Source organism: Centruroides sculpturatus, unplaced genomic scaffold (genome assembly GCF_000671375.1).
Source record: "Centruroides sculpturatus isolate CEXI.00-Female unplaced genomic scaffold, Cexi_2.0 scaffold69, whole genome shotgun sequence".
Lineage (NCBI taxonomy): Eukaryota > Metazoa > Arthropoda > Arachnida > Scorpiones > Buthidae > Centruroides > Centruroides sculpturatus.
In genome coordinates this window covers 792,122-806,623 of record NW_019384304.1, presented here as the reverse complement: position 1 = coordinate 806,623, position 14,502 = coordinate 792,122, and the positions used below count along the sequence as shown (strand labels likewise).

The following is a 14,502-nucleotide window of genomic DNA, read 5'->3' as shown; positions in this document are numbered from 1 at the left end:
TTTATCGATCATTAAATGAATTATAATGATTAAAAGAAATCAATTATAATGATCATAAATGCATTTTTTATTTTGATATACATGGCATAAAATATGTTTTACCTCAAAATCTTCATTATAGACGTACCATTTTTTATATAATTTTAAACAGATATTTTCAAGTGCAAAAGGTATTTTCTTTCAGTTTAAATCATTTAATTCTAACTTATCATTGTATTGAGTAGTTAAATACCAGTAATGAAAATATTTATAACATTTTCCACGTTGATAATAAATTGAGTGCATCATTCATGTTAATTATATTATCTAATCCACCTACATAAATGTATATATTTACACGTATGTAAATTCCATTTTAATTCCAGCATTTTCCATTAGAATAAGATTTTCCAATTAATAGTAATATTTGTGTTACAAATCTATTGTGTTAAACTGTTGTTTAATCTTAATTACATGCATTATTATTATATTGTGAAATCCTTTTATTTATACTTTTATCATTTATTTTAAATTAAAGTTGTTTTTTTTATAATTATTATTTTTACACTTAATTTAAAGTTTATAATTTATATTTTCCTTTATATAGTATATAATTTATATACCTTATAAAATTTTAACTTTATATTTTAAACTTTAATTGCAAATAATGTTAACATAATAGATCATGAGCATATTACATAACATATGATTAATTATTTTACTCAACATTGAAGTTGATTAAATGTTCTGGAAGGAAAATATAATTATCAAGAAACATTTTTTAATCCTTGTTTTTAAAGATAAATTATTAGGCTAGTTAATTTAATCTCAATTTACATTGTGGGCTAGAAGCGTTATTTAATAAGATAAATTTTTGTTGTAGTATGATTTATTGTAAATAGTAAAACTTAAAAATAACAATTTATTATTTTTAAATTAATTTTTTAAGTAGAAAGTATAACAAATAAGTCAAACCTGCTATAAAATGCCATCTTCATACAGTGCCAATCAATGCTTCATGAATGGATCTTTTTTAATTACCAAATGTAGTATTTTGCTTTAAAAAGGACTTTATTATCAGGAAATCTTATGACTTTCAAACTCTTAAATCTCAAATTTGTGTTTAGATCTCAATACTTTAAATCATTTTTATATGTAGGAGTTTTTCCGGTTTAATGCCACACACAATTTAGCGCTAGTTTCAAAAGTGAATAAATGGTGTGTGTGATATTGAGGTTTGGAAGTTTTATAGATTTTCTTATCTCAAAATACACATTAGTAGTATAGAAATTTCTTTTTATAAATATTGTTACTTGTTTCAGTTTTCTTTTTTCCTAATATTCCTGTCATTAAGAATGTTGTAAATTAATAAGAAGTATACTACTGCTGTCCAAAATTAAAGCAACAAACACAATAACCTGTGTAACATCAGCACCACGAAACACAAGTAGCTGAAACTTATGTGTTTTATAAATCAGAAAAGTTCCGTCCTGTCATGCAAATGAAGCACTATAGCAGCACACCTGTGCAACAAAATATAATACAATATATACAGCAAAATCATTTCTGACAAATCGTCATCTGCTACTGGTGACTTTCTCCAAGTATTTTACATATTTGACTTGAAAGTATGGCAGATAATCAAATCTTTTCTTAGAGCCACTAACAGTCAGGAAGGTTTCCAATGTGTCAGTAACTTATCAGGTATGTCTGAAAGAAGGCATTTGGACGATACATGCAATGAAGGGCTGTTTATTTCTATATTTTTGCTACATACATTTGTGTGTGTTGCTTTAATTTTGGACACAAATGTATGAAGTATATATGAAGACAGAAAAGTATTTGACCTAATGTATTCTATTAAAATAATATCTCATTCTAAATAATGTTTATTATTTATATTTTTTTTTAATAATGGCTCTCTACTAAACAAACTTAATTAGTTTTCTTCACTAAATTTCTGAAGTAATATTATTTGGAAAATATGAAAGTAAATTGATTACAAATTTTAAGAATATTATATCTGTTCTGTAATTCTTCAGATGTCTGAAGATTTATTATTATCCTTTTTAATTTTTATACATTCCTAATGCAATGACTAAATGAATCTCATTAGTAAAGGATTAAGAATATTTTTATAGTAATTTAGCTGTTAGATAAGATTAGAAATATTTAAGACTTTATTGATTATACTAACTAAATTTATTTTCTCAAACTAAATTAGTTTATACAAAATAAAATACAGGTATTCCTCGCATTACGTCAGTAATTGGTTCCAGGAGAGGCAACGTAAATCGAAAAACGACATAAGTTGGATTTACTTGTCTCCGAATCTACTTGTCACTAGACTAAACCATAAATTACCATTTCCGGTTCTGTATTTTATTTATTAATGCATTTTTAATAATATATGGTTAATAATGATCTATTTTAAGCTTACAAACAAATGAATTTTAGTTTTTAATATAGTACAGAAAAAAGTCATCTAAATTTACGAATGCATGTACTGTAAATACAGTACATACTTGTAAATGTATATATTTTAATATGATTTTATGTGCTTTAAACGTTTTTCTAGTGATATTATGACTTCAATATTTGTGGCGGACAGACGTAAAGTCGAATAAAATGACTTATTTTTATTTTTATTTTTCCATATACTTTTTTGACAAACAACATATAATCGGGAACGACATAACTCGAAACGACGTATATCTGTACTCTTCATTTATAGCACAATAAAAATTAAAGACTTTAATTTCATTGAATAGAGATATTAAAAAATTTTTAATTCGCAGTTTTGATCATACAAATTAATTTAATATATTTATGCCAAACAAACTGCCAGATTATTTATTTGTCTGTAGCAGGGCTAATTTAATGATTAGGCTAATCATTAAATTAGCCTTGTTACAGCCCAATAAAAAGTCTAGCAGTTTGTTTGGTGTTAGTAATTGAATCAGGTTGATGTATGTGTTGTTAGATATTTTAATGTATTTAGAAAGTTTGATTTTCATTTTCACAACTTTTTAAATGTAATACAAGTTTATATTCAAATACAATGTCTGTTAAATTTTCTGTTATAGATGTATTATCTACATCAGAAAATTTGGCCCAGTGGATAAAACCATAGAACACGGGTGTTGGTCATGGGTTTGTATCTCATCAAAGGGGTATCTTTATGGAATTTTCCAGGTGTTTTGACATGTCTAACACTTAAAAAGGGGTAAATTTCCTTAAAATTTCTCCTGGGAAGCACAGTCCCTTGACAGATCACCCATACCTTACGTAGTCTTATACCATCAGATTGTTGTTGGATTTAGACTTCCAGTAAGAGAAAATTTAACAGACATTGGATAGATATTACATAAACAGTATTTACATAAATTTGAATCTGTAAATATTTTAAAACAAAAACTATTAATATGCTGATTATCAAAGTCAAAGATTTGCTTGTTTAGCATTATGAATTAACCAAATTAATGCTTGTTATGTTAATTGAGTTTTTTGTGATTTTAATGATGACTTCTTAATACCCACATTTGTATTGTTTCTGTTAAAGAAGTTTTATTTGAGTGTATACAAATATAATACATATATAACACTGCATAAATATAAAATAAATAATTAATAAGTTCAATTCTCTTTTGTAATGTATATATTCAAGAATATTGATTTGACTGTTTACATTTTATTATTTAGACATACAATTTGATGACTAACTTATAATCAGCAAGTTTAATTCAATTTTGATTTTTACTTTTCCTAATTCATTATTGCATATTTATGAATTAGATCAGTTACATAATTCTGTTGATTTCGCATAATATAATTCCTTTTGATACAGTTTTAATACACCAAGAAGTGAGGGACAAGGCCTGACATACTCGGAAGGACCACCCCGAAAACTCCTGTGGTTTTTTGATCTGTCAGATTCAATCCTGGGTTTCCAGAATTGCTGGGATGACCAAGCAATTAAGGTGACAGCCTTAATTGCTTGGTCATCTGGCCATCAAATATTAAATATATCTATAATCATTTCAGATATAAATTCAAACGGTATAAAAATATGAAAATTATAATGATAAAATATACATTGACAATTCTCTCAAAATACTGTGAACTTATATAAATTTAATGCATATTTTTTTAATATATAATTCATAAAACTAATGAAGAGGATCTGCTGATAAAGTCATTAATTATTCAAATACATTATATAAATTTACATCTTTCTCATTGCACCATTATATTTTTGAAGTAAATATAAGTAAAGTTTTAATTTTTCAAATAGATAAAAAATATAATGATAATTTAGCAAAAAAATATTTATGAACTTTGACAGTAATGAGAGAACCAGAAATTATTCAGTCATAAAGTATACATAATGTATAAATTATTTACTTTAATTCTTAAGTAAAATATATTTTTCTTGTATAAGTTATTAATATTAAGGTAGATAGATAAAATTTTAAGATATAAAATACTATCTAAACCATTTGTATAAGTATTATAAAATAATTTGACAGAATTTCTACATTCTTCTGAGGTTTTTCATTGAATAAATTAATAAAGTTATGTAGTAAATATTTTATTTTAAAAAAAGGGCAATTTAAATATTCATTTGAGAGAGATATAAATTATAAATGATGCAGAATAAAGAAAACTTCGAGAATAAATGTGATTCAATACATTTTCTTTGTTAATACGTAAACACGATTACCAATGTCTTCATTTTTTAGAAAATTTTCTATTGTTTGTTCTGTGGTTTATTCATAAAACATTATTATGTTAATTTGTTTTTATTTTATAATTTTAAATAATTGATATTGCAAAGTATAGATGTTAATTTATAAAAAGTAATTTATCTATTTAATTTTATAAATTATCATTAGTTAAGATAAACAGTATATAATTATTTAAAAATTGATAAGGAATTATATAATAAATTGCTGAATTAAAATAAAAAGTGTACTTATTGATGTGAAAAGTTCCTAAAATGATGGAGTAGCCTTACTCGGACAGACCTTTCTTTGTAGGTTGCTTTTGGAATTCAACAGACTTCAATTCTCCCTGCAGCTACATCTCTACTGGAACTGCCACCATGTAAATCACAATTACATTTACATAATAGTAGACAATTAAATGCATGTACTGTAAATACAGTACATACTTGTAAANATTTTATTATTTTATGTGATATAATTTATTCCAATTAATTACTTATTATTCTAACATTATTAATCATTAATAAACTAGATTCATTAAAACATAATAATCTTTAATACCAGACAGCATTATTTGTAATATAAATAAGATTTAATTCTTTTTACCTCTATATCCTTACTGTTTTACTTTTTTGTTTCTATATTGTCTACTTGGACCTTGTTTATTAATAGGATTTATTAAATTGGTGTAGTTTCTGATTAGCAAAGAGAGGAAATTTTAGTCAAAAGTCAAAACAAAATATCAGGTAAAAATAAAGATATTTTGCTTTGACTTTTGACGAAGACTTCCTCTCTTTGCTAATCAGAAACTACACCAGTATAATAAGTCCTATTTATAAACATGGTCCAAGTAGATAATACAGAAACAAAAAAGTAAATAAGATTTATTTATATTGAATTTCTTATACAGATTTTAAGAATGATATCGTGAATTACTTAAGATTTTACATGTGTGTTAGATATATGGTTTTATACAATTCAATGTAACCACACCAAATTTAGTAAAAATATTCTTCTTACACCATAGAAAAAATATTGTAGCGTTTCCACCCCTCTTAACTTAAACTCAATAATTTTTTGTGTTTTGCAGTTTATTGTTGTAAATACTTGAGTCAATAAATGTACATTTTAGTTACTAAAACCATTACTTTTATCACCCTCTTCCAACCCAACTCTTCACTAATTCCCACATCCTCAAAAACCCAAGCAATATCAGTCACATGGAGCTTATAAGAATGAGAATTAGACATGATAATTCTGGAAATTCTAGTATATTTTGCATTAAAGAATGATTTTTATTTTATATCTTCATTTAATAAATGTATCCAAAACTACAAAAATGCATGTTAAATCAGCTTCTTGTTGTATATTCATGTAATTTTAGTTACTGAAATTAATTTATTAAATTCATATACTCAACAAATTTTAATATATAATATTTATGTTATGAGTGAAATAAAAATAATTTGATTTATACATTAAGAAATAATAAATAAAATAAAATTTAATTAAATGTATTTAAATGTTTTATTGCATTAATTTATCATATAAAAGTAAAATTAACAGAAAAATAATTTCTTTTAATGAGTTCTAACTAAGCAGGATTAACAGTGACTTAATTGCTGTTAATTCTCCTTCATAATTCTTGATTTATAAGAAAAATAATTTATTGCATAGAATTGTGTGCTTTATTACATAATACAAATGTTAACTTTGTATGAAGAACAAAAAAACATGCAATAATATTGCTAAGAAAATTTCATGATTTATTCAAGACAACCTTGAAACACTGTATTAATTAATTACCGTAATTATCTTCAGAAAATAAATTTAAAATATGGAGAAGCATTTTTCTTATTTAAGTTTCTATAACAGAGTATAAATACTGAGAATTTTGTTATTACATAAAGAAATTGTCAATTAAAATATAAAAATATCTAATTTTTAGCCTTGATATCAAAGGTGTGAAAAATCTTTCCATCAAATGAATACATTATTATTTTAAAATAAACCACAGAATGACGACTATTACATTTAATTAGCCATTTATAGTAAACAACATTTACAAAATTTTCAATATTTAATTTTCGTTACAGACAGTAAATGATAATGGAAGGAGATAACCTGTTAAAGGTTTATAGTTATCTAATGGCCATAATCACAGAGTTTTAAGTTAACCAATTACCATTTACTTATAGTCTACGAATGTTTATTGGTTAGCTTCTAACTCATGATCCTTGGTTATGAATACAAGCATAAGAGCTATAAATATATGTTTGGAAATCTACAGTTATTTATATCTGAAAAAGATTGTATCTGAGGAAATTATCTGCTAATAAGAACACACTATTTGCTTCACTGATAGAGAGAAGTATGCATGCTTCATATACTTTGCACTGTGCAAAGTGCATTTGCATCTTGTTTGTCATTAACATGCATTTGATGTGTTTTTTTTTTTTTTACTTGTCATATAGGTATATATACTGTTTTATTGACACTTAGCAAAGTTTAATGTAATAAGATTTGGTGCCAAAATATAACTAACTGATTTATTAGAGTCCACACTGATAAAATATGTGCTTTAAGTCAGTGTATATTATTAAATTCTGAATCATATTGCTTCAGCTTATACTACTGTAAAGTTATTTGAATCATTCTGTATATGATCTGGTGGAAGTTGGCATTCTGCTTTAAGTCATAGTTTTACTAAACATAACAAACAAAGATTCAGTACTTTGAAAATTTTAATTAATACAAAGTAATTATCATATTTATTATCTAGAGATAAAATTAAATTTTTAGCATATTGAAAGCATTCTTTGTATAAATTCTAGCTTAAGAAGGTAAAGCATTTATTATATATTACATTGCTTATTATTGTAATGAATATTGTTACATGAATAATTTTATTTAGAATTTAGACAAAATCTTGTTCTTTAGAATCATTTTTCCATTTCTAGAAGGCAAGCTTTCACTTTGTAGAATGCATAGTTTGTTTCTGATGAATTGATGAATATTACTGCTTAAAAACAAAACTTTCTTATAAAAGTTATTAGCATTTCAAATGTAATACATATCTAATCTAATAATATATATTTTGAATTTTACATATTTTCTGAATTTATAAATTCTTACTTTTATTTTTATATACCTGATTTTATATATTTTTTTAATGAAAACTTCTAGAATATATTTCTATGCATTTTGACAGAAAGATTCTCTCATTTGAAATGCTTTTAATTATTTATTTAATTTAGAAATAAATATTAAAAATTACATTAAATTTCTAATTTCTGTCTAGTTTTATAAAAGGTAAGATTTAGTAAATAAATCGGGCTTAAATTTACCAGTGGCCAAGTGGATAAAATTGCCAAACACTGGTAGTTGGCTTAGGTTTGCTCCTGCTGCATGGAGCAAACCTATGCTACACACAAAGTTTTCCAATTTTTCTTCATGTGTCTTGCATCTAAATAGGAGCCAGTTTTCCATAGAAGATTGATCCTCATTGGCAGAATGCCCTCTTGTTGTGTTGCCTCACTCTACCAATCCAATCTTAAGTCAAAAGTACTGCTATTTATTTAGCACACTTGGAAAGTTTCCTTATTCAGAATGAAGCAGTTTTATATAATAAATAGTACAGTTCAAATTTATTACTAAAAAATGCTTCATTCTGAAGATGGAATCTATTTTTAACCTTTAAACTGTGCAGGATGCATGATTTATTTATTTACTTAAACTTGCCATAAGAGGAACTGTTTTGTAACCATTATGATCTTTTGTTCTTTTTACATTATAGTATATTATCAAAACTGATTTAAATATAAACAATAAACTTATATTTAGCACAAGTTTATGATTATATTCAGTTTAATATGCAGTCACATTGTTCATTAAGTATTCACTCCTAATAAAGAAGTTGTTATAGTGGAAACAATCCAAGCATCAGCCTACTGCTCTGGGGAACCAAGGATCAAATCCATGCAGTTAAAAATCTTCAGAAATTTTTTTGGGGTAGACTGTTTTGTCTGTGTGATTATAGAAATTAATATTTAAAACAGTACTGTATGGCTATTATCATATAAGAGTTAATTAGAAGTAGGTTTGTGCATAAAATCTCACTTGTATATTAATCTAATAAGATCTTATACTAGATGTAAAGAGTATTTAATTAATTTTTATTATTTAGTTATTAGAAAATATATATTTATGGTCATGGGATAATATATTGCATATTCAGGGGATAGAGAGAGGATCTCATGTGCAAAATAATTCTAAATTTAGTAAGATAATCATGGGCATCTGCAGAAAATTTTCCAGTGAGGACAAATTTTGGAGACAAATAATTACATTGATAAATGTTTATTTAATTATTTAATATTTTGGTTTTTTCACAAGTAGATTATATAAAATATTTATTTTATATAAATGTTCTATTATAAATATATAAATTATAAATATTCTATTTATCTTCAAATTTTTTACAGTTTGAATCTTATTTTATCACCTCTATTCAAACATTTAGATAGAAGATATATATGCATAAAATCTATCTTTTTTTGCAAGACAGGCATGAGATAGAAAGATAAATATACATCCATCTTCATATTTAAAGATTCAGTCTTCGGAGTTCTCTTTCGGCATCCTCTTATATATCATATCTAGTTTAAATCTACCTTTTGGTTTAGTGTATACATGATACATTTATAACTATTGTATAGAATAAAATAAATTTTTCTAAATAAAAATTTAAATAAATTTAGAAAATAATTATTTTAGAAGTAAAACTTTGTACGCAAGGTGAAAAAGCTGTACATTAGTATTACTTTATTCCAATTGTTATTAATTTTCTTTTAATTAAAAATAACGCACTGAATTTATAATGTTAGCTTTTGTTTAATGGTTAGTTTAATTGCATTTAAATAGGATTTTTTTTCAATCAAATGTATTGTATACATTTTTAACAGCTTTTAAATGATCTTCACATTTAATTTTAATTAATCTACTCAAAAATTTTATTTTTCTTATTTTAGTAATTAAATAGTAATTTTTTCCATCAATATTTTCTCTACATTAATAATTATTAACTCACTTAATGTACGAGTATATAAGTTTAAAATAATCTTATCTAATTAGAAAAACAAATGATAATTACTCCAAAATAATAATTATGTTTTTAGAATAATTAATTCTAAGCGCAATAAACCATCATAATAATCATTTAATGGCAATTTATGCTTGGAATTTTGTAATTAAATAGCAATTAAATTACAGAAAATGAATATTTTGCATTTTATCTGACAAAATTTATCCAAAACCATTTTATAAGTCTCATTTCACAATGTTTCTTGTTTCATAAGCTGATAAAATACATCACTAGAAGGCAAATGCAGCAGAAAATTAAATGATACCAGAAGTAAATTAGCCAATGAAGATCTATTATTTGCAACAATACAGTTAAACTGTTTAAAATGATAGTTTTTGTTTTTTTTTTTTTTTTTAAAGTTGGAAAAATTAAATGTTAAATTGAGTAATAAATTTTATAAATTTTCTTTTTATAAAAAAAGTAAGAATAAGTGAAATTTCTAAGTGGATATATATATTTCTAGTTTTTTTTTTCTTTCAGGGAGCACATGAACGAGTTGGATCTACTGTATTCTCAATTAATGAAGAGATTGGCGGACGTGTCATCGCCAGTTAAAGTTTTCGGAGGTTTGGCGGCAAGTAAATTCGAAAAAGAGGGAACCGGTAAAGAAATTTCAAACGTGCCAAACGACGAGATCTTCTCCTCCTTATCTTTGCAGTGTATTAATTTAACAGACAACAAAGATAAAGTAAAAGCAGGTAACCAAACTTTGTGTGATATTCATCAATATTCTTTAGTAGAAGGATCCATTATTGAACATGATAATACTCCAGAAGCAATTATTCCTTCTACAAATTGTCCATCTATAACAGAAAGTTGTGTCTTTGTAAGAGAACAAAAGTTTATTCCAACTCTCGCTCATTCCAAATGTATTAGTGCCTCTCTATTGCATAGCAGTGTGGAACAGGAAGACGGCCAGTGTCATTATTGTAATGAATTTAGATTAACAAAAAAGATCATTAGCGATAAAGATGCAGGAGGACCTGTTGATGCAAATCTTTCAACACAATTAAAAGGAAATGCCATTTCTGAAAACCGACAAGCCGAAATTGAGACATTATCATCCGGTGATGATGCCAATAAACAATCTTAATACAATTTATAAACTCAAGATAATGCTGTATATACAAGTAAATTATATTTTTATTTTTTTAGTAATTCCTATTTTAAAATGTAACATAATTGAATTATATTTGTATAGAAATTTTCATTTGAATGAATTAAAATTTCAGAAAATATTAATTTAGTTTTAAAAACAGAGAAGTTTTTTTTTTACTGATGAAATTAAATTTATCATGTAAAGTAATTTTTGTTTTCAAAACATTCAATTCCTAATTGAGTTTGCTGAGTTAAAATGAATTATTTATCATCGATCATAGAAGAATATGCTTCAGAAGTTTTCACAATTCCAGAGTTTAATGTTCTTTTCTACTTTTAAACCGTTTCCCCTTTTGAGTAATGACTGGAAACATTGATTTACTGATAATTAGGTCATCGGAAATCAACACGTTTCAAGCTGGAAATCAAGAAGAAGAAGAATTTTTACTTAAGGATTACACTCCTCCATGTTTTAAACAGTTTATTATTTTTATAGTGTCCACTGCATTATTTATATCATAGAGTATAACTTAATTACGTATATGATTTTAATAGTAAAACAAAAGCATCGTTTGAACAATTATTTAAAGAATCTTGTAATATTAAAAAATATTTTTCAATTGTAAAAAATTGAATATCAGAGACTTTCTATTGCGTGCCATAGAAACAAATATTTTCTGTTATGGTTTGTTGTAAAGAAGAAGAAGAAGAAGAAAAAAAAAAAGATAAATCCTATTTTTCTTCAGGGAGAATCGATTTGCATACGGTTAGAATTTTCCCAGTTACTGAAGTTTGATATTTAGTTTCTTTCCTTTTCTTTGTATCCTAGAAAATATATTTGTGTGTAGGATATGCGTGTGTGGAAGAGAGTAAAATCGCTAGAATCCTACAGATTGATTTTCCAAAATGGTTTGTGTAAATGATATTTAACAAATTATATATATATATATTCTGTGAAATTGTTTTCTGTATTTTCTAGTCTTTTTTTCTTTACTATAAAAGTGATTTTTTTATGTAATGAAATGCGATTGAAATCACTTTTTTTTTTCTCTCTGTTTCCAGGGCATGTCAGCTAAATTAATTTTTGTCTTTCTTTACATTATTTTTCTTTTAAAATATTTAAAAACAGAGACATTCAACAGTTCTTTTATTATTTCATAGCCGTTTAAATTACGTAAAGTAATTAGAGGTTTATAATTATTTAAAAAAAAAATACATTTGAATCTTAGTTTTGCGTGGGTTAGGTTAATTTTGTAGCACTTTTTTTTTGTTCCTGAAGTGATCAATTTTATGTGAAATTGATTAATTTCACTCAGTGTGTTAGACATGTGATCAATCTATTAAATGTAGCACATGTATGTGTAATGTTATAAATGTGATAGCTATTAAAGTAATATATTTAAAATGGCATTAAAAAAATTTGATAATAATTACATCAACAAATAAGTATAAACTAAGGAAATTCGTGCTTAATACTTCGATATATAATTATTAATTTAAAAACTTACGAGTTTATAAAATGACTATTTTTAACTCCAGCTATATTTAGCTGTCATTTATTAAAATAGGAATATATACATATATTTTTTTAAAATGCAAATTAAGCTACCGAATTAGAATAAGAAAAATTACCTGTTAGTAGCTTAAATTTCTTTCTTTTTCTTTTTATTTTTAAGTAAGATTTTTAAAGGCATAACGAGCGTAAGTTGAATGTTACATCTTAGTTCTGTGTGCTTGTTAACTTTCTATTATGGGTACTCTAGACAAAGTCGATTTTTTTTCTATTTCTTTTTCTCTTCTTCTTCTTCTTTTTTTCTTCCGCCTCCTGTTAGTGTGAAAGTGAGCGTGTGACCAAAACAAACTCGTTAACGGAAATTAAATCTGTAGAAAGCTCGCGCTCAGCTTCGAATGTATCGAAAGCTTCCTCCCTCCGTACACAGTTTTTAGCCCGTGGCAATTGTGAACTACAAGATTATCCGCTTTCGTGTCTGGTAAACAACACACTTGTCTGAGACCAACAACCAATTACACACTCCCGTTTTTACTTTCCCGATTCTGTTACGTATAACAGAGGAAAAGTATGGCGACGATTAGAAAATGACAAGATTTTTACATTTTTTGGACTCGGAAGACCTTCGAGAGTTGTCGAGAAATGCTAATAATTTCGGGGTTTTTTTTGTTTTGTACTGATATTAGTGTGTGTATATGTATGGGGGGTATGATTTTGTTCACCCTCTTTGAAGCTTAATAACTCCCGTGATTTTTCTCAAAAATTTCTGAAATTTTACAGGGAGGTTTGTGTATTAGGGGGATTGATGCTGTTAAAATTTTAGTGATTAAAGGTCAATGCGATGGGGAGATAGAGGGGGAATTAGAGGTCGTGTCATATCGCAGGTGGGGTAGGACTTAACGACAATTTTACTCGTTATTAGCATTAACTAGTTTTTATTCCCATCCTTACCTTCAAAATTAAACTTTTTGCCATTTTATAATACTTAAAAGTATTAAAAAAAGTTATTTTTAGTAAAATATGATAACAGATGGCGTCACACGCAGTTATAAAATGTTGCGGGGATAGTTAAGCAACTCATTGCTGGAATTTTTAATCGATATTTTAATTATCTTACGACTTACGTAAGTCTTTTTTTTTATGTCTTATTTCTTGTTTTGTTCTTTATCTTATGTCTATATTAATACATAAAAGTTTTATTTGTTTATTTATTTACAGGATTAGGTGTTGATTAAAGCTCTTATCGGTAATTAAAACGTATAAATATGCATCAGTGTAGCATGCATAATTCAATTTCGATAGTGAGAGTGAATTGTAAAGGTTTGTGAAAGTATTATCCTATCTACTTTTGCATATTTATGTAAATTCAAATTACTGATTATATATATACATATATAAAGAGTGGTTTATTGAACTGGAAATTATTTTTCTGTCTTTCTAAAACGGTAAATTTGAACTTGTTTTGAAGGTTGATTGTTATTATTACTATTCGAATTTAATCAGCGATTTCAAATGTTAATATTTTTACTGTTTCCTTGAAAGAATTGCTGTTTGTTATCATTAACTGGGGTATAAATATTTATTAATTTAAATTAATTTTGTAAAATCTACTTTAAGAATTTTAACTTATTATTTCTGTCAATTGGAGTAGTTAGGTTTTTTTTTTAATTAGGCAAAATCGATAAAATTACAGTTGATAAATCAAGATTACACGTGAAATTTCCCACAGTTATGCTCTACGTGCATCTCTTTCTTCGTTTAGTGCCATGCTAAGTAGCTATAACTTGTACATATTAACTAATAAGTGTTGTAAGTTATACCATTTAAGGATGATAACTATTACAAGCAACAGCTGTTACGAATAGTTTAACCGATAAGTGATAATGAGTAGCAGTTTCTAGTAATTGTGATCATGACAAGTTCTGTAATTCTTTTTTTATGAAGTTGTAAATAGCAACTAATAACATTAGAGTCTACTAAAATATACAAAAGCAGCTGTAAATAACTGTAAACAAACAAGAGATCTAACGTAATTTGCATCAGAC

At 25.7% G+C, this 14,502-nt stretch overlaps 1 protein-coding gene across 1 annotated transcript in view; it reads left to right on the top strand.

The window, feature by feature from the left end:
- The window catches only part of LOC111618450 (C2 domain-containing protein 3-like), a 55,323-nt gene extending 44,325 nt beyond the window's left edge, over positions 1-10,998 (top strand). Inside the window, exon 25 of the mRNA XM_023359998.1 lies at positions 10,330-10,998. Within this exon, the coding sequence (XP_023215766.1) occupies positions 10,330-10,942 (613 nt within the window). The 3' untranslated portion in view covers positions 10,943-10,998. The remainder of the gene's footprint in view (positions 1-10,329) is intronic.
- Positions 10,999-14,502: the final 3,504 nt, after the last annotated feature.